Source organism: Mirounga leonina, unplaced genomic scaffold (genome assembly GCF_011800145.1).
Source record: "Mirounga leonina isolate KUSES-001 unplaced genomic scaffold, KU_Mleo_1.0 Mir_172, whole genome shotgun sequence".
Classification (NCBI taxonomy): domain Eukaryota; kingdom Metazoa; phylum Chordata; class Mammalia; order Carnivora; family Phocidae; genus Mirounga; species Mirounga leonina.
The window spans coordinates 12299687-12321953 of NW_023270442.1; the positions used below are offsets into that span (position 1 = coordinate 12299687).

The 22267-nt window shown below is 35.8% G+C and overlaps 1 protein-coding gene across 2 annotated transcripts in view; it reads right to left on the reverse strand.

Moving 5' to 3' along the window:
- SCAF4 (SR-related CTD associated factor 4) overlaps positions 1-22267 on the reverse strand; it is a 57886-nt gene that overhangs the window by 21648 nt on the left and 13971 nt on the right. For both annotated transcript variants that reach the window (XM_035017587.1, XM_035017586.1), the window contains exons 2-12: positions 13957-14040; positions 12811-12855; positions 11140-11301; positions 9926-10061; positions 9508-9647; positions 8708-8884; positions 4113-4306; positions 3343-3451; positions 1658-1822; positions 1042-1127; positions 178-368 (exon numbers count right to left, since the gene is read on the reverse strand). In XM_035017587.1, coding sequence (XP_034873478.1) covers positions 178-368; positions 1042-1127; positions 1658-1822; positions 3343-3451; positions 4113-4306; positions 8708-8884; positions 9508-9647; positions 9926-10061; positions 11140-11301; positions 12811-12855; positions 13957-14040 — 1489 coding nt within the window. The remainder of the gene's footprint in view (positions 1-177; positions 369-1041; positions 1128-1657; positions 1823-3342; positions 3452-4112; positions 4307-8707; positions 8885-9507; positions 9648-9925; positions 10062-11139; positions 11302-12810; positions 12856-13956; positions 14041-22267) is intronic.

Sequence of the window (22267 nt, forward strand, 5' to 3'; positions counted from 1 at the left end):
CTCCTTATTGCTGTTTTACAGCTAGTTTAACATATCAAAGCAAACTCAAGGGTGTACGCCAAAGCACAAACAAGAGACAATAAAGCTGATTTTGCTAACAGTTATAAAACATTTTATTATACTCAGGATACGAAAAAAATAATGCAAGAAGTTTGAATATAAAGGTTAAAAATTTACCACTCGCAGTTTCTGGTTTGATTTGAGGAAGGCCTTTTTGTCGGCGTTCTCTTTCTTTTTCTCGATCTCGCCTTTCTTGGGACCGAGATCTAGGAGAATGTCGGCGTCTATCTCTGGACCGTGATCGAGAACGTCGATGACGGGACCTTCGAGATCTAGAACCAGATCGAGATCGCCTTCTTTTTGGTGACCTAACATTTTCATGAGGGGGAGAATGGACAGAACATAGAGAAAAAACTGAAAATGTAAGCAGGTATTAATCTGAAAAAGAAAAAATAGAACTAGGTAGTTTAATGTTTGGATACATAATAACTGAATAGCAGGGAATTCATTTTAAAAAATCTTAATATGTTGCAAGTTAAAAAGCATGCACATATTTTAAATGAGATAAATAAGGTTGCTAGCTTATAAAAATGTCTCTCATCTTTGATAACTCAGTACTATAACTAAATCATGTACTTGAGAGTGTAAGAAGCTGTCATTATCGAGACAGACTGCTACTACTGGTATCTATCAGTTAACTTCTTTTCTGCAGCAATTAAAAATGTTATCCGATTACAGTATTATTTATTACCTTTTCACTTTTGTTTGCTGATAAACTTGTAAAGAACTGTGAATACATAATTCCTATCCTTCTATGCATATATGCGTGCAGGCATTGGAACAACTAAGGAGAAAAGCATGGGCAAGATGACTGACCTTAGTTTTTTAAATTACTACTTCTGCTCCCACTTTACACATACAGACATACAAATACACCAAATGTTACTTAATATTAACACTGCATATCTAAAAATAGTCCAGTTTGATTTTAATCTGTCTCCTAAGACATACAGGATTGGAAAAACATTTTCTGTCAATTACCTGGATGCTGACCTAGATCTTGACTTTCTGTTATCAGACATGTGCCGTTTAACCTCTTGAATACAAGGTTGTTCTACTTCCATTTCCTTTAAAATCAATAAAAAAACAACAAAAAATAACCACCCATCATTAAATGATAGAACTGGAAATTATGGAGGGAAGATGACAAAAACTAAAAAAATGCTAAGTTACAAATCTCTTGCCTTGGCAGTTTTATTCTGGTTACTTGACATCAAGTTACTAGTTTAATAATGACTGTCCATTGGTGAGAAAAAAATTTTTTGTATGGTTTACAAGTTTAGAAGAAACACTTCTCTAATTCTGGAATTTCATATAAGTTACATATGATTTTACTAAACCATTGATTACAGTGGTAAAGTAGGCACTGGTTAAGCATTCTATACTCTATCTCAATCCTCACAGAATCCTATGGAAATTGGTGTTATTACTATGTTCACTTTCCAGATGAAAAGCTTTAGGCACAGAAACAGTGAATATGTGCCCAATCAACAGTTTATCTTCACATTCAAAAATGAAGATAACAAGCAAACAGGCAGGAATCTGCACATAAGTCAAAGCAACCAAAAAGATAACCAATCTGAGAATAAAGTTTTACCTGATGTGCCTTCTGGGTAAGTGGTTCATTTTGTGCCTGAAAAGAAGCTTGGAAAGGCTGCTGCACGGGTGGAGTTGGAGGAATCACAGACTGAGCCATGGGAGGAAATGGAGGTGTAGGAAGAAGGCCAAATCCTGGCATCTGTCCATTCGGAGGAAGTGGAACCTTTTGTTTTTAAAGAAAGCATGTGAGTAGATTTTAAGTAACAGCTACCAAAAATAATTCGGAAAACCCTTAGTTACTTGATATAAAACTAAAATACCTTCAAGAAATTAACAATGATAAACAATTTCCATAGGTATTTTATCTGAAGAATTTTACATATCCAAGTATATAGATTAAAAATTCTAGAACTCATTTTTAAAATTATGAAGGCACAGGCTTGACTTTATATACTTAAAGACATTAATTTCATTTATATGGGGAACAATGTGACAGAATAAACTTAGAAGTCAGAGAGGTACTGTACTGCAAACTGTCTCCCTTCAACTTCAAAGGCAATTATAGCATTGACGTACAGGTTCACTTTTTAAAAATTTACTCCAAGGGGAATTTCAACTAACATCCTTACTTTTAGGGTTTAAAATACCATAATAGCAATGAGAGTAAACCACAATGTAACATATTTCTGCATGTGCCATTCCTATACCAACAATGCTAAAGTATAATAGCCTGGGTGACTCAGTTGGTTAAGTATCTGCCTGTGGCTCAGGTCATGATCCCAGGGTTCTGGGATCAAGCCCCACCCATATCAGGCTTCCTGCTCATCGGGGAGCCTGCTTCTCCTTCTCCCTCTCCTCCACTTGTGTGCCCTCAAATAAATAAAATCTTTAAAAAAAAAAAAAGTGCAATTATAACATCACAAAGAAGTACTCCTTCTAATTTATTTATAAACTTTCAGTAACTGTTAAACATTTGGAAATAAGTCCACAGGTTTTCTTCATATTTTAAACAAGCTTATCAATTAGTCATTAAAATCACAGTATCAATTTCTAATATTAGCAAATTACAGATACACATAAGAAAATGAACATACTCTAAAGAGATTTCTTAGAAACCTTTCTAAACCAAGGATATGAAGTAGTATTTCCCGAGGCTGGTTATAAAACAGAATCTATACACTTTTAAAAAAAATAGATTCTTTAGATCTGACTTTAGCATTAGATCCCTACCTCTGTAACTTAGCTGTGCAATAAAGTTTAGGAAACTCTGAATAAAGGATTTGCAAAAATAAACCCAATAAACAAATCCCTACTAACTTCTTGCAATTTTCCAGACTGCTATGTTCCTTTCACTGAAGATTTCAAACTATACTCCTGAAGGCTGAGACTAAAAATGCTCTAAAGCATCTCAAACAACATTTACCCAAAAAAGCTCCTCATAAGGGAAAGAGCTGCACCACTAAGCAGGCCAGGTCCCTGAAACAGAGCTATAATCTCCCTCTAAACGATTTTAACAAAAATACCTATTATTAAATTATAAGCATGTAATATTTAGTATGCTTGTTTTAATTAAAGCTTTTTAAAAAAACAACCCAAGTCAATTATATGCTCAATAGCTTTGATTGCAGCTGCAGTACTAGTCAGCCACACAGCTAAGTAATAGTGGTCTGTGAAGTGCAATCCATATGCTCTAATGAACAGATCTTCACATACTAAAACTCAGCGCAAGAAAAACGTATATACCTGATGGTGCACTGGATCCTGCTGCATTGTCATCATTCGAGGTTGAAACTGATCCATATTTTGATGTTGCGTATATGCTGGCTGCTGCATGCCATCCCCAGGAAACCCACTAAATAAAGATGAACAATCTTTATTTTATCCATTCAAAAACACACATGATTCTAAGCTACGTTTATACTACAGAAACATTAAGAATGTTGTTCAGGAGTCATTAATAATTAATATCTTACTGAATCATGTACTTGCCTATATTAATTTATACATTCAGCATTATTCCTAACATAAAAGCCATTTTTAACTGTAAATCTGATAGGATCCCCGCCCCTTTCAAAAGAAAATCCTAAATATCCTAATTTTAAAAAACAGTGACCATATGAAAAATGATTTTGTTACTAAAGTTATAGTTGACCCTTGAACAACATGGGTTTCAACTGTGAGTCCACATACAGTTTTTTGGCTACAGTATAGTACTGTAAACATATTTTCTCTTATGATTTTCTTAACATTGTTTTTTCTCTAGCTTACTTCATCTGAAGAACATAGCATATAATACATATAACATACAAACTATGTGTACAGGTTCGGCTTCTGGTGAAGAGTAGGCTATATAAAAGTTTTGGGGGAGGCAAGTTATAACGCAGATTTTGGACTCTGGGCAGGTGGACACCCCTACCTAATCATCACGCTATGCCAAGGATCAACTGTACTTGTCTCATGCCTTATAATGATGTGCAACTGTACCCACCGAGGAGCGCGGGAAAGAAACTTACAAGGGTGCCTGTGGAGGGGAAGCGGCAGGTGCGGCGGCGGGCGCGGCGGAGGCGGCAGCGGGCGCTGGAGGCGCAACAGCCACAGCAGGGGTGGTGGTGGTGGCGGTGGCGGCGGCGGCGGCAGCGGCATCTTCCTTCTTTGCTTCTTCCACAGCTTCTGGCTCATCATCATAATCAAATCTATCAAGGAGCTTCTGGAATAGGTACGTGAACATTCCATTTTAAAATTGGGATTGGGATATACTACACAAAAGACTTGGTAAAAACAACAGACGTTTCCTATCATCTACGATGCCAGCACTGACAGGTACCTACCGTTTCACCTTCCCACCCGCCCCTTAGGATCCTGGTTCACAGACAAACCACTGCCACACAAATGCCATCTGAAAAAGAATTTTTGGGGCGCCTGGGTGGCTCAGTCGTTAAGCATCTGCCTTCGGCTCAGGTCATGATCTCAGGGTCCTGGGATCAAGCCCCGCATCGGGCTCTCTGCTCAGTGGGAAGCCTGCTTCTCCCTCTCCCACTCCCCCTGCTTGTGTTCCCTCTCTCGCTCTCTGTCAAATAAATAAATTCTTAAAAAAAAAAAAAAAAAGAAAAAGAATTTACTCTGCTTTTCTTCACCAATTACAAATGCAGTGTTTTCTTTCTATTTTCTATATGCTTATTTTAGAGTTAATTTAGCAATATAAATATTAAAATACTCACTCAAAACTTTTAGAACTTTGCACACATGAAAATGGGTGTACATTTTCAGTTAACTGTAAAATGTACCAAGACTGCCTTATCCAATCACTATAAATGCCTAAAGAAAAATGTCCATATGCTGCTTGCTCAAAAACATACTAATATGACAAAGAAAAAAGAGAATGGTATAGACAGGGCCATAAAGAACTTACTACCTGGGCACTAGCTTCTTCCTTAAAACTTCACAGCTCATGTCAGATTACCAGAAACATGGAAGGGAAGGAGGGAGGGAGCTCAACACTTCACAAGATCACATGCCTAGAAGAGCCATTTAAAAATAAGATGACATCTGTTCAGAAAGGAAGGGGGGCGCCTGGGTGGCTCTGTCCGTAAGTGTCTACCTTCGGCTTGGGTCGTGGTCCCAGGGTCCTGGGATCGAGCCCCGCATCGGGCTTCCTGCTCCACGGGGGGCACCTGCTTCTCCCTCTCCCATCCCCCCGCTTGTGTTCCCTCTCTGGCTGTCTCTGTGTGAAATAAATAAAATCTTAAAAAAAAAAAAAAACAACAGGAAGGAAGGTAACACCACACCTACTACTTCTACTACTACCTACTCTGTTTAAATATCGGCCCAGGTGATTAAGAAACATTACTAAGACTGCACAGCCAGCAAATGGTAGAACTGGGATGTGGACACTGTTCTTTTTGACTTCAAATCTCTCAGTCTCTGACATTTAATAAGCAGTCTTTTCCCTCAAGCTGTGCCCATTCTGGTCATGGATTTTCAACTTCAAATTCCTAAACTTGTGTTGTTCTGTGGTAGTTCTGCCTAGAAATTATGGTTCTACTTTACTGGACAAGAGATCTCTAAATTAAGAAGGGAAGTCCCCTTCTTGGACAACACAGTTTCTTTGTAATCCTAGGCCATGTCATTAAAAGTTCTTATAGTAAGTGAGCGATCTAATTATGACCCAGACACCTTGTTGCCTCACACACGTTAGCGTATCTAACCCTCACAGCAACAGTAAAGCCTAGGCACCGCCATCACTATTTTACAGTGCTGCACACTGAATATTTAAGCGACTCAGAATCAAGACAGAGTCAGTGATGGGAGTCAAAATTAAAACTCAGGTCTAGATTGTCTACAAAAAACAAAACCTCTGTCTTTGCTGTTTTTCACATGTAGGTATGTTCTTTAAAGTTTTAAGATTTATACCTATTGCTTTGGAAAATGATTTGAAGAAATTAAAAAATTAAACTGAGATCCAAAAAGATATTTTTGTTGCTTTTTAGGAAACTGAAGATCTATGAAGCAGCTCGAATGAATTGTTCCCAGTCAAGCTGTTCTACTAGCTTAAAACAGAATTTTAGTCAAAGGAAAAGTGCAGAATTTTTTCCCTAAACTTCATATAACTGACAAACACTGACCAACCAACTCACTTGAGGTAAAACACTAGAGGAATTACAATTCAAATTAACAGCAACAAAAAAGGATTCCATTAGCATTACTGTTATTCAACATTTTTTGAAGTCCTAGACACCAGTACAATAAGAAAAAGAAACAGGCAGACATTGAAGAGGAAATGTCAAATTTAATAGCTACCCAGAAATCTGAGAGAACCAACTGTTTAGTATCATAATCATTTAAAAGATAAAAGCAGCAAACAGGAAAAATGACTAAATATCTTAGGAATAAATGATGTAATAAATGTATGAGACTTGTATAAAAAGGGATTTTAATAGAGATTCTGTGTAAAGCTCTTGGTACTTCTTAATTAACCTATAAATTCTAAAATTTATGTTAAAGTTCATCTTGAAAAGTATGCTGTGATATTTAATTGTATCAATTTGGCTAGGTTACAGTGCCCAGTTGTTTGGTCAAATAGTCATCTATATGTTCCTGTGAAGGTCTTTTAAAAATGTGATTAACATTTAAATTAATAGAATTTGAATAAAGAAATATCCTCCATAACATGGGTGGGCCTCAACCACTCAGCCAAGGCCATAAGGGTAAGAACTTAGGTTTCCTGAAGAAGGAATTCTCAAGACAGCAACATAGAAACCTTACCCTGTAGAATTCAGACGCAGAACTGCAACATTAACTCTTACCTAAATTTCCAGCCTGCTTTCTGCCCTACAAATTTCAAATCTGCCAGCCTCCACAACTGTGTCAAACAATTCCTTAAAAATCAACCAATCTCTCCCTCTCCCGTTTTCCTTTGTGCGCGCGCGCGCGTCTAATACTTGGAAATGAAATACAGAATATAGTGCATAAACTGCAAGCATTTAAATTGTTACGATGCAGAAATAATTATATTAGTGGGGCACAACAGAGTCCAAATGTCCACAAATAGACACAGAAACAAATGAGAATTCAGAATTCAATGTATGACAAAAATAGTGAGTGAGAATTGGCTATTTCCAAAAAGTTCAAGATTCAACTCTCTTGAACCATATTCTAAAATAGGCTCCAGATGGAATGAAGAGACAAACATAAAAAACAAAAGTATAAAACTACCAAAAGAAAATATAAAATTAAAAAAATACGTACGTAGGGAGTTTTCCTAAACTCTGAAAGAACATACACAAATCTGTTCCAAGCAGGTAACTGCTTCCCTTTTTACTTTAGAACTTCCTGTATTGTGTTTTTTTTCCCCTATAAGCACATACTCCTTTTCGACTCGAAATTTTATCCAAACTTCTTTCAATCAGTAGTTGTTCATAAATCACTAAGATATAATGACAACTAGTATTTACCAAATGGATTCTTAATTTGGACTACCAGCAATAAAATTGTATCTTAAAATTAAAATCTGGAAAGAATAAAACATTTTAGAGATGATTAAGCTAAAAGACTTCACTTAGTTCTAGGGTTTTCAAACTTTTGTATTTTTGGCAGTGAGACTGAAAAAATGCAATTTTATATAGTCATAAACCCAATGAACAGAAAAGACATAAAACAGCTAAGACAGAGTTGTCTGGGTTAACATTTCTACAGGAAGCTCTGAGCTCTGCAAATCCAGCACATCTATATCCTTAGTTGCAGCTCCTTAAACATGCCTACAAGAGAGCAGTTGGAAGACACGGAACCAACAAAACCCTCAAGTTATACAGATGGTAACTAAGTTCTAAAAGCAAAAAGCAAAAGGTAACTTAAATGTCTGTCAACAGGGGAATGGCTAAACTGTGATGTGTACATGTAATGGAATACTCCTCATAATAAGCTCTCAGTAAAAATGTAGATCTAAGGGCGCCTGGGTGGCTCAGTCGTTAAGCGTCTGCCTTCGGCTCAGGTCATGATCCCAGGGTCCTGGGACTGAGCCCCGCATCAGGCTCCCTGCTCAGCAGGAGGCCTGCTTCTCTCTCTCCCACTCCTCCTGCTTGTGTTCCCTCTCTGTCAAATCAATCCATCAATCAATCTTTTAAAAAAAAAGGTAGATCTAAATCTATTAACCTTAACAATGACAACCGACAAGAGGATTAGGATCAAAACCAGCAAGTTAAAAACTGTGTATATGTATTTATATATTATGCATAAAACATACATGTATTATGTATAATATATATACATATCATGACCAAATAAAGAAAAATATATCCACAGGAAATTAGTTCAGAAGAGAGACACAGCAAACATTTACAGTAGCTATCTCCAAGTATGGGGGTTAATGGTGAAAGTTCTCCTGTTTACTTTTCTACTTCCTATTTACTGAAAATTTTTGCAATGAGTATATATTATACACTTATAACCAGGAAAAATAATCAATGTTTTGCTGTCAAGGGGAAAAATCCCTTAAACCACAAAACAACAAAATGAACAATCCCGAAGAGTGAGTAGAGAAGAAGTAACTTCCATATCCTAAACTGAGTGGTATAAACAGTTAAGGTGGGTTATGTAAGAGAAGCTGGCCTACCTTGTCAAATGTAGTTTTTTGCTCAGGCTGGGGGAAAGCAGCTTTTTGTTCAGGTGGCTGTGCAGGAGCTGTCTTTAACTGAGCTGTGATAGCCTGGACCTGAGCCATCACGGCATTGTCAAGAGCCGGAGACTGTGGTTTTGGAGGCTGCTGAAAAGTCTGAAGGATCTGCTGAAGCTTAAAGAATGGGAAAACTGATAAACCACATAACAAAGTATAATCATAGTATCAAAGGTTGATTTACTGAAAAAACAAAAAACAAAAAACTTAAAGGTGACTCAAAATAGCACAGGCACAAAGTAAACTGGAAAAAGAACACACCTTTTGGTAAAGGTTAAGTCTGTTGTAAATACCAGGGATACAATGTGTGTCATTTAAAGTTAAACATGTATGCTGATACCCCAACGGGCAGAAAATGATGGTCACTAAGAGAAAATACACTGAACTGTGAACAAGGTAAAGAAATGTTTTCTAGAAAAATGTAAAAATCATCTCCAATACAAATAATTTTGAAGTTAATCCGAAATGCTAGAATCATGAGCAACAATACCAACCAGTCACCAGTTCTGAAATCCTATTCACAGGGGTATTGCTATTGCTCAGTGTATGGCTCCCTTATTTCTCACCTTTCCCACATTTCCCCTGTGAGCCCTATGACATTACCTGCCCAGTAAAGGCTTTTCTAGGTGAAAAGTAGAAATATTTCCTCCCTTGAATGTGCTCATTCATTAGGAATGGAAAATAAAAACTGACAAAAGTACCTAACTGCAAGGAATTTAATCTTGAGATAGGCAGTTTACCTGTTGACCTTGAGTTGTCTGAAACAGTTGGGCCACAGCAGCAAAAGCATCAGAGCTAGGCAACTGTGGTACAGTTGGTACAGAGTTTGTAGTGGCTTGGGGTGGTTCAGAAGAAACTTTAACTGGAGGTGGAGGTGAACCTAAAAAAGAAAAGGTCATTAAGACCTACGAAAACTTTAATCTTCAAATTTCCCTTTTTCAACTCCATTAAGCTTTTTTACTAAAATAAAGATCGTGGTACTAGACTCTGTACTATAGCAAATACATGAAAGAGCTGTGGAAAGAAAACCGTTATCTTCCAAGATGTAAATTCAAATGTCTTTCTTATGGAAAAGGTCCACCAATATAAACAGACTCCACACTTCTCATGCACAAAAGTTATACCATTTTCTACGTTCACAGATACACTTGGCCATACCTTCATTATTAGTAACATTTTCTGCTACTGGGGCGGCATTACTGGTTCCTGCAGCCATATCCAAAAGAGGCTGAATAATTTCAATTTTGAATACTCCATTTTTTTGCCAAAGGTTCAGCACACGAACTATTTTACTCTGTTATGTGTAACAAAACATGAATATACAATAAATATTTGCATAAATAAAGAAATAAATCTCTAAGCGTTTTATAAACAGAAAAAAACATTTATCTTTAGAATTACGACCTGGTTAAAACTACCCTAATCAGCCTTTCTTCAGTAGTACAAACTAGAATAAAGAACAAAGAAGGGGGAGAAAAGGGGGAAGAAACAAAAAAGAAATATAACCTAGATAATCAAAACAAATATAACAAAAAATGTATTTCACATTTTCATTATATTTATGATCACAAAGAAACACCATCACTGACAAAAAAAGTAATCGTCTTAGAAAAGTAAATGAAGTGAAGAAGAATTTCTTCAGGATGATATTAACAGTTAAAATATTTAAGAAACTGGTCTGTAACTGATAGGTAAGTCGTTTTATGGCCTAGTAAATATGATGGAGATCCAGAGATGTGTTATTCATAAGAAAAATAACTCATGTCCTACTCAAGAAATGATCTTTTCTCTTGTTTATTTTTCCCACAAGAACACTCCTCCAAGAATATACAGAATCCACAACACTCAAATTTATATACTGTTTACTGTAAATATCTTCATTCTTCTGAGTAGATTTAGTAGTATACTTCTCCCACCTACTGGGAGTCCAGTTATTATGTCTGTAATGTTCTTCTACCTTTTTATAGTACATAGTAAAATCAGCTATAAATATAAGGAATTAAATACTGTAGTCTGATTGCTAATGAATATCATTTATGCTCCAGCCTCTTAAAATGCTGGGGAAAGCCATCAATTATTGGTCCCTTCTTTCTGGAATAAGCAACAGTATGAGATGAGTACTGCCTTTTTCTATGGCAGAATTTATCACTCAACTACAAGTAAATCTTTCCAACTCCTTTTTCAACAGTACAACATTCCAGAAGAATTTCACAAGAAAATATATAAACATGAGATGGCCACAACAGAAAACATTGGGTTTTGTTTCAAGTTCACAGAGATCCCCATATAATTCTCTTTCAAATATATAATATACATTTAAATAGATTTAAATATAGAAATGATACAAGTTTTAATTTAAAAATTAACTATACCTTATCTTCAGATGGACAAAGATACAAATATTGGAATGTGGCGGTTATGTTTTTAGAGAATCTTGGCCCAAAAACATCTTTATCGGTTCCAAACTGATGACGAGACTGTCGCACAATTGAGTCGATTACATATAATCCTGGAACCTTGTACTCTGGTTTACACTACAAAGATAAAGATGCAAAGTTAATAGAAGAAAAGCAAAATCACAATTTGACATTAATCTCCCTTTTATAAAACTCTGTATTATCCAGTGATTGTTTCTATTTAGAAACCGCTTGAATGTTTAGCTCTCTTATTGGCTAGCATGTCAAATTTCCCACAGGCATGTACAGAACTACCACTTCTCTTGATACTTCAGACCCCCAGTATTTTACTTTCCTCTGATCCCTCTACCTCCCCACAATTTCCCAGAATCAACATTACTTTACCAATCCCTAAGCCACTTGCACACTAATCCACTTATTATGATACTCTCTACTCCAATTCATCCTACTTAAAAAAATAATTTCTACCTTTTAAAGTCATCAAAAAGATAATTTTAACATCAATTTTAATTCTACTAAAGTAGAGTACCAGAGAAAAGAAAAACTAAGGAGAGGTCACATTTCTGGCCTATCAGTAATGATTAACAAGAAGAAAAGAGAAACATACACCTATATATATTTCTGGTGGTACAACCTTTATCGATGATGATTTAGCAATAAAAGCAAAGCCTTATTTGATCCAACAATTCTACATCTAGAAATTTATTGTAAGGAAAACCATTAAGATGCATCTAATTTTTTCCTTAAGGCCAGCCACTGAAGTGAAATGTCCAAAAGGAACTGAGTAAATGTGGAAACAATCAAGCAATGGAATACTTTTTTGCAGACATTTTATGATAAATTCAGTGGGAAAAGCAGGTTATCAGTCACCAGTTTCTTTTTTATGAATGTACATGTACATAATAAAAAATGAGTAGATCTAAATATAAATATAGTAATTTGGGGTGATAGCATGTAGGTAATTTTAATTTTTTTCCATTTTACTTATTTGTACTTTGATTTGCTACTATAAAAACTTCTACTGACCTTTTTTTGGTCTGTTGGGGTTCTAACTCCTATCTCTCATCTAGTATTCAAAGGCCATGGATCAAAGACATTCACACACATTTACTGGTATGTACTACAAGGCACAGCTCCAGGTTGGGGGAGAAGATAGAGATGTCTAAGTCTCTGTTCTTAGTCCTCTGGTGAGACAGATGTGTGCTAATCACATGGTTATAAAACCAGATACAACTGTAAAACTGAAAGATGATTTAATTATGATAGCAGCAGGGAAAATCCGGAATAACTTTACAAAGTGATTTCACTTGAAATACTTCAAGATGAGTTAAATGTCAACAAAGTAGACAGGGCAAATGGCACGGGAAAGACATCAAACTCGGGCAAGAATCGTGTTGAGTACACAGGAAACTTGTTGAGTGTCTACCTCATACTAAGCACTCAATCAACAGTATTGCTATAGATTTTTGTTTTGTTAAAAACAAACTCAAAAGACTAACAAGAACACCTAGTGACAACTTTTTTTGTAGAACAGCCTTAGAAGCAAGCATCCAAATTACAATTTACAAAGTAAATTACAAATACTAATCATAACTAAAATGATGTAATAATGAAATGGATAGTTACCTTTTTGATGAACTTTTCTACTATTTGAACTACATGCTTATAAAGCTGAAAAGAATTAAAAGAAAATTACTGTACAGTTTACTTATTTCTACATATTCAGTAATGTAATTAGAAAATACTTAAAACCTTAAAATTGCAATCTGAATTCTCAAAATATTGAATGAACCATGACAAATAATCCCCAGTCAAAAAGTGATCATAAATCAGAAGTGAATTAACTAAAACAGAAACTACAAAAATCCCCCCAAAAAGAAGGTCCTTTTCTTAGATTTTTAATCAATAAACATTAATAAAGTAGTGTATTCAGGCAACTTTATGAGACCGATAAGTACAGCGGAACTGGAACTAAATAATGCAGTTTCTAAAGAGACTCTGCTATTTAGGTGTGATCTTGAAAACATTTCACTTCATGAAGTCTGAGTTGGTTTTTTTTCCTTCTTTTTAATAAAAGTATGAAGCTATTTAATACTCAGCTGACTTACGAAAAGAATTAACTAAAACAGGGTGCCTGAGTGGCTCAGTCAGTTAAGTGTTGCCTTTGGCTCGGGTCACGATCCCAGGGTCCTGGGATGGAGTCCCACGTCAGGCCCCCTACTCAGCAGAGAGTCTGCTTCTCCCTCTCCCTTTGCCCCTCCTCCTGCTCGTGCTCTCTAGGTCTCTCTCCCTCTCTCTCTCAAATAAAAAAAATAAATAACTACAACAAAGAAAAAAACTCCTTTTATTCAACTCTCTACTTCTGTTAATTCAACTTTCTGATACACACACACACACAAATTGGCAACTATGTGAGGCAATAGGTGTGCTAATTAATTAGCTTGACTGTGTTAATCATTTCATAATGTGTATGTGTATCAAACCATCATGTTCTATTATATTTTTAAATACATTCAATTTTGTCAATTATACCTCAACAAAGCTGGAAAAATATAAAGTGGAGATACTAAACAACAACAAAAAAGGAAAAAAGCAGGTTTTGAAATAATATGTTACAGTTCAAATATACTGTACTGTATTAACATGTATCTTCAGCAAAAGTTAGTGCTCTCTGATTCAGGCCTAAACTAATACGATGAATTCTCATGTTTAACAATATTTTCAAAATCTCAAAAACATTTTTTGAATTAAATATATTTATTTTATTCTTACCTTAATAGCTTTAATAGCAGCTTTAGTGATAAGAATCATCTTGGCTCGAGAGATGGGAGGTTTCATATCCATAAGTGAAAAGAGCTTAAAAAACAAAAATAATTTAAAAATTAAGTTAGAGGTCAATTCCCCCCAGTTCCACAAAGATAGTGCAATTTATTAACTAAAAGAATAACAAACTTTTGGAACTAAGTTGAACAATTCAGCTAGTAAAGAAAATCCAAGCACTTTCCTATATACCTGCATCACTACCAAGAAAATACAATAGGAAAAGATATTAAAAATAGCAAAAAAGAAAAAAAAAGAAAAAACATTAAGAAATTTACAAAACCTGTAACTGAAAAAACTAAAATTTTACTGAAGAATTCAAAAATAATTTGAATGCAAACATACCAGGGGTTTCTGGACCGAAAGTAGCAATAGTATGACTCAGTATTTAATGCAAACCTCACTGAGATTTTGGAGAACTTCAAATAATTCTAAGGGTCATTTGGAGAAAGATTTATTAAATTAGGCAAGAAATTTAAAATGCTGGAATTCACAACTTCTTGATTTAGTCAGGCACAAAAATGGCACCATATTTAACACATCTCATGACAGTAAATCCAACAATCAGGTGCTCCCCATGAGATTTAACCACACATGCATACTTCTTCCAAAGTTTAAATCCAACCAAGACATAACGAAAGCCCATAGAGAGTTACAAAGATAAAATCCTGACATTAAGAAGCTTATATTTAGCTTCTTAAATTCTTCTCTTTTTTGTTTTTGTTTTGGTTAAAAAAAAAAAAAGATTTATTTGAGAGAGAGCACTTGTGTGCTCACAGGGTGGGTGAGGGGGGCCGAGGGAGACCAGCAGACTCCTGGCTGAGCGGGAAGCCCATGTGGGGGCTCCATCCCAGGACCCTGAGATCATGACCTGAGCCTAAACCAAGAGTCAGAAACTCAACCAACTGAGCCACCCAGGTGCCCGTTTGCATTTCGTTTAATCACGGGCACATACTCACCCTAGGACTTCTAAAAAGATAATTTGTGGGTTTTTTTTTAAGTAGGCTCCACCCCCAACATGGAGCCCAATGCAGTGTGGCTTGAACTCACCACTCTGAGATCCAGACCTAGCTGAGATCAAGAGTCGGATGCTTAACCAACTGTGCCACCCAGGCACCCCTAAAAAGATACTGTGAAATAATTAAGTTTCGGGGCTTTATATGAATATTTCCATTTCTTTCCAAATAATGTTGATACTCCAAATATGTAATCTCTAAGACACAGATCTTTACTAGATCACTAAGAAGCTAACCTAAGTACAAAAGTCTTTTTTCACAGGGTAAACAGCCCTATTTGGCAACATATCCTAAAAATTCAGAGAATTTTCACAGCTTTTCACACAACTACAGACACAATGGGACTATAGATAACAGTAACAGTAATATTAGAAAAGGCATGGAACGCCAGAGATAATCAATACAAGAACCAGATACTCTGGTTTAAGCAGAGAAAGGTAGAATTCTTCCATAGGTAATATTAAGATTTAAAAAAAAAAAGGGAGAAACACAGATACTAACAAAGGAATTTGTTTTTTAAAAATGTGATTCTCTAAAGAGCGTCATGATTCTTTATTATTTCTTTACCAATGTAATAAAAATTATCCTTGAGAATAAATGCTCATTAACAGAAAACAATTAGAAAGGAGACAGTAATCTGAGATTATATAAACTGATGGGAAATGAAAAAACAATTTAAAATATTACAAATACAAATTCTAAAAATGTAAACACTGCATGAAATATATAGCATGCATTTAGGATATATTACCATTTATGTTATAAAATTTATTAAGACTTGTTTTTAATTTATTAAGACTTACTTGTTCTATTTCCTTCTCTGTACCTTAATGTAGAGAAAGGGGATGCAAAAAAGTTTATACATGATCTTTAAGAATGAACAACAGTGAGAACTATTTCCCTGGTCATTAAAAGCTTAGAGAATCATATTTTCATGAAGCCTAAGCAAAAACTATTCATTTAATGTATCAAATAGCACTTCTTGATTACTTCAAGAGGCAGGAGGCAACCTGCCATATTAAAAAACCTCAGCCAACTGAGCACACAAAACAGACCAATGTATCATCGGATAAAATACTCCAGTCTGTATTTAAATCACAACTTGTTAAAAAAATTAAAATACAGCCTATATCATATAGCAGTATAACCATTCATGCAAAATACCAGCAAGAGAACCCTCAAGTACTATTATCTAAGAGACAGTAAAAAGGGTATTAAACATTTCATGAAGAAAGGATCACTTGGGAAGAGAGGAGGGAATCAACATCTGAGGGCCTACGATGTGTAAGGAAGAATTAAATCTAGTGGTATATAATTTTATTTAATCATATTAACAACTGGAGGGAGGTGGGAGGGGGATGGGTTAAATGGGTGATGAGTATTAAAGAGGGCACTTGTTGTGATGAGCACTAGGTGTTATATGGAAGTGTGGAATCACTAAATTCTACACCTGAAACCCATTTTACCATATGTGTTAACTAGAATTTAAATAAAAACATGGGAGGGGCGCCTGGGTGGCTCAGTTGGTTAAGCGACTGCCTTCGGCTCAGGTCATGATCCTGGAGTCCCGGGATCAAGTCCCGCATCGGGCTCCCTGCTTGGCAGGGAGTCTGCTTCTCCCTCTGACCCTCCTCCCTCTCATGCTCTCTGTCTCTCATTCTCTCCGTCTCAAATAAATAAATAAAATCTTTAAAATAAATAAATAAATAAAAACATGGGAGAAAAAAAAATCATACTAACAACTTAACACAGATTCTCTTCCACCTGTTTGAGATGATACTCAAAAGGGTTACTTACATCTGTTTTGGATGATGCCCAGGGAATGGGCTTGAAACTATAATTTGTAGATTTTATAGTTCACAATTCCTTTTTTTTTAAGATTTTATTTATTTATTTGACAGAGAGAGTGAGCACAAGCAGGGGCACTGGCAGGCAGAGGGAGAGGGAGAAGCAGGCTCCCTGCAGATCAGGGAGCCTGACATGGGGGCTCGATTCCAGGACCCTGGGACCTGAGGCAGCTGCTTAACCAACTGAGATACCCCAGGCGCCCCTATAATAGGTTCACAGTGCCTAATAGCACATTCATATCCTTAATACAATGCTGCTTATGGATTAAATACATATGAGAACCATTAACTATGATGGGGAAATATCAAAATATCAAGCAGGCATCTGTGCCATATATATATATATATATGTATAGTATTGACTCAGGGATAATGACTAAACATACTGAATTTAATTTGGGATGCCTACTGAAATTCAGGCAGACATGAGAAAATGGATCTTGAACACAGAAAAGGTCCAGGCTAGAAAAAAGAGTCAAAGCCAGGAGTATGCATGAGAAGAAATTTGTAGTAAGAAGAAAGCCAAGAACATATAACCGAGGGTATATAAAAAATGCCACTGTGGTATAGAGAAAGGGGTTGCACAAATGAATAATACGAGGACAAATACCAGAAATTAAAGGCATTTGGCATGGTCAAATGTGGTAAGAGGTGCAAACCAAACCTTGTTTGGTTTGACTATTAGGTGGCTGAACAGATACCAGCTTTTGAAAGTGATTTCAAAGTCCAGCTGGTAAAGAAGTGGCAGGTGAGGAGGTAGAAATGCAGTTTTGGATCATTTTTCATTAATTTAACAAATTTCTGGGCGCTTAGGAAGTGTCAAGCTCAGTGACTGGTACATAGGGGAGGCAGAGCCGTGTTTCAGTGCTTTAGAGATGACGACCCTTAAAACACCTCTAACTTGCGAGCACTGCGATGTTTCTATCACATTTAAGTTTCTTTTTAGATGTTCTTTACTTTCCTTTACAAATGCCTTTCTTAAATCTTAAAGCTAAAAATCTGTATTTGATATAATTTATAAAGAAAAACAACACTATAGGCAGGTAGAGGAAGTTTCAAATCTGGAGGTTTAAAAAATCACCTTTTAAAAGCTCAATGAATGTTACTAATATTTTATTGACTTCTTCAAAGTACAAATTCATCAGTCCCTACCTTTCGCAAGGCAAAAAGGTTCCCAGATATCTAGATCAATACCTTCATTGGATATAGAGACCCAGAAATTATGTTGAAATTGATATATCTTAACTGTAATTATGTGCACTGACACTACCTGTTTAAATAGAAACACTAATAGCCTTTGTGGTAGTTAGATATTATAATTCCATTTTACAGATGAGAACACTGAGGCATAAAAGCTTAAGAATCTGCTCAAAATCATAAAGCTAATTAGGTGGTAAATTTAATCTGTGGTCCACCACTACCCAAAGCTCAAGTTCTTTCCAATAACTACCTAACAATAAAGGAATTATTTCATTAATACTATAATACATTATCCTGGAGGAATGAATAGCACACAGACATTAAAGACGATAGACTATAAAAAAAGTTTTATATATACACATATATGTATGCATGTAGATCCAAATAAGAAAGTATACCAATATGTAACTGTTATGGAGGGACTGAACCCAAAGATTTTTTTAATAACAAAAAATAAGTGACATAGAGGTAGAGTGCTATGTCCAGCCAAGCAGTAAGTTAGAGGTAATATACTAAGTCCTTAACTGGATCTAGAGCAAAGCTGAAATTTAATAAGCTTAGATACGAAAGAGTTAATTGACACGTTGGCTGAGGAATCTCTCAGAAGTATACAACCTTGTGGTGCTCTAAGACTCAGATTATAGTTCCTGAACTTTTAAAAACAATAAATTTCTGTTAAAGTAATGATAAGAACACAAGATCAATAATCAACTGTCTGGGAAATCCTGACTCCCTCACCTGCTAGCTATGAGAAGTTGTTTCTTCATCTGTAAAATGAAAATAATAGTCCCTACTTATATTAAGGGAAGTTTAATACAAACAACACATATAAAAAGCACTTAATGCAGCACCTAGTACAGAGTAAGTACACAACAGACATTACCTATTATTACCACCACACATAATTTTGTTGAAAGGAGAAAGAATCCTGGAAATAATCCAGATAAGTGTTTTTCAAACTGTGGGCTGAGATACATTAGAATATAAAAATGAGCTTAATGGGTGTGATGGAACTTTTTTAGTGGAATAGAGTAAAAAAATAAAATAAACAGCACTGTACACAGCAAGGGTAAGTACTGTTTGGTGAAATTTCTCAGTTTTCTGTGTGGGTATGTATGCAAAAACACCTATGTAAAATTATAAATCTTACTGTAGGGGTGACAGTCAAAGGCACTGACTCAGAGAAAAATTCTTTTGTTTTAGAAATGAGGGAAATAAAGCCCAAACTAACTGCTGTCAACTTTCAATAATGAGTAGATTCCTTAAGCCATTAACATATTTCTTATGAACAAACTGTGGGGAAAAAAGCACCATCGAGTCAGAAAAAAATTTCATATTTTTCAATCAAGTTTAGAATACATAGTACATATAGAGACGAAAGAGGGGTAAAGATAATTTGGGCTCTAGTTATTTCTGACCAACATCCAATCTCAGCCAACAAACCTCAAGGAAAAAAACCTATTGGCTTTATATAAAAGCGTGAGAACCATAAAATTTAATATAATTCCAACAAGCTCTACTAGTGAAAAAAAAAAAATCAGATATTTGGGTATTCCGGAAAGAGTCAGAAAGACCTGGTTTTGATTCTGGGTCCAGCCATGTACACAATTCTGGACAAATCACATAATACTGTAGGATGCAGTGTCCTCAAATGTAAAAAAGACATGGTAGTTATCTACTTCAGAGGTTTCAATGAGAACTGAGTTAGTTTTTGCAGATGGAATGACTAATGTATCACCTGCAAGTGCTCAATAAATATCACTAGAAGCAGCACTCTCCCTACTATTACAGCCTCTAGTCACAATTAGCGTAATCTGTCGATGAAAGCAAGTATGTCAAAGCAGTCAGAGAAACCCATGCAATTCTCATACAAAATAGCAGAACCAGCAGTAGGCCGAAAAAGGTACAAGACCCCCTTGGAAGGCATTAGTAGAAAAATATACTTGCCAGGAACAGATGTGTTTGGCTTTTTGCTCTGTCACTAGCTGAGTGACTACAGAAAGTATAAATGTGAACACAGTCTTGCTATATGACATACAGAGAAGGCTGATACACAAAGGGATCATTCCTCACGATCCCTTATATCAATAAGGAATAGTTTCAAGAGAAGGTAAAGAATGAGAATATTTGGCCTGTGACACCTATTGCATTCATAGCTTGAGGTAGTCAAAGTTAACATGATAATCTGCTATTTACTAACAGTATAAACTTTGAGAAGTTTAGTTAACCTCTCTAAATTTCAAGATCTTTTAAATATGAAAAGGGGGATTAACAGTATACATTTCATAAGGCTATTAGGATTAAATGAGGTAATACACATAAATCTCAGCCTAGTACCTGACATCTAAGTGACTCACTAAATAAAGCTATACAACGCCCTGAGAATCTTTACACACACATTGAGCTTAATTTTTTGTTATGCCTTACCATAATAATCTTTTTTGTATTACATCTACTTTTCAAACACTGCATTTAGAGAGATCTTCTCTACAGTGACAATACCATAGTATCAAAAACCCTTAAAGCCGTATAGCACCTTTGTACCTAATCTGGTACTTAAACCAAATTTACAACTACTTTTATATCTACAGCTTCTGCCAAATGACATAAGGCTTATTAATAACTCGTAACTAATCAGCTCCAATGGTCACAGAGGCCTCCTGTGTACTAACCCCCAATCTCCCTTCTGGTACCTTCTCTCCTGTTCCAATTCTGAATAGTGATCTCTCCTACACAATAAAATATTTAAAGATAACTAAACATGTTTCCCACTCAACTATCTTCTTCAACTATTAGTGAAATGGTATTTCTACATCTACCCTGGCTATTCCTTTTAAGTATGATATCCCCAAATGGACATCGTCCAGATGTATTACTGTGTTAATGGAATCTAGTGAATTGGTTTTTTTTTTTTTAATGTTTCCTATTTCTGCAATAACACATTACCACAAACTTAGCTTAAAAACAACACAAACTTATCTTACAGTTTTGGAGGTCAGAATCTCGCTAGTCTGAATTCAAGGTGCCGGCAGGTGCTGGAGGCGCTAGGGCAGAATACATTCCTTGGCTTTTCCAGCTTCTACAGGGTGCCTACATTCCTTTGGCTCTTGGTCTGTCTCTTCCTCCATCTTCAAAGCCAACAGGGTAGCATCTTCTCCCTTACCTTTGTGCTTCTGCTGTCACATCACTTTCTGACTCTCCTCCCTCTTTCATTTAAGGACCCTTGGGATTACACTGTGCTCATCTAGATAATTCAGGATAATTAACCCCTTCCAAGATCTTTAACCCAATCAGATCTGCAAAGTAAGGCAACATATAATAAGTTCTAGGAGTCTGAAGTGGATAGGGAAGAACTTTTTCTTTCCTTCTTTCTTTAAAAGGTTTATTTATTTGAGAGAGAGAAAGAGCGCGTGTGGGCAGGAATGGGCAGAGGAAAAGGGAGAGGGAAACTTTAGTAGACTTCTCTGAGCTCGGAGCCCAAACACAGGGCTCCATCTCACAACCCTGAGATCATGACCTGAGCCGAAACCAAGGGTTGGGCGCTTAACTTACTGTGCCACCCAGGGTCCCTGGAACATTATTTAAAAAACAAAACAAAACAAAAATAAAACAGTGCTTAATTCATTGTTAACTCACACCTATAATGAACCAAAACCCTCAAACTGTTTTCAATGGAATCTCTATCAAAACTAGATCTTCATATTTACTTTATGTTGTTTTCTGACAGTCCTTTCAATCTACTTAGGTCATCTGGAAATAATTTTCTGCTACTTGATGTAGCAGCTACTCTGATCAGCTTATAAATTTCATGAACTTTCATGAATGTGCTTTATATGCCTTCTTCCAACTCAATGGTTTTTTAAAAATTAGTAAGAACAGGACCTACTTGTGGGATGACCTGGATATTCCTTGGACACTGCCTGTCAGCTCAAATTCACTTAATACTCTCATCCTGCCTATATTTTTCTAACTTATTCATGATGAAATAATGACAAATATCTTTCTGAAATATTTGGTTTATAGTCCTTACTAGATAAAACACTTCACAAAAGAAAAAAGTTTAATTTGGTCTGCTATGGAGTTGTTAATGAATCTGTTCTGGCTCCTAGATTAGAAATTTCTAGAAGTTCATAGAACAAACAAACAGAACCAGCAAAGATAAAAGTTATTAGCATTGAGTCTTCGATTTCTGGAATGTGC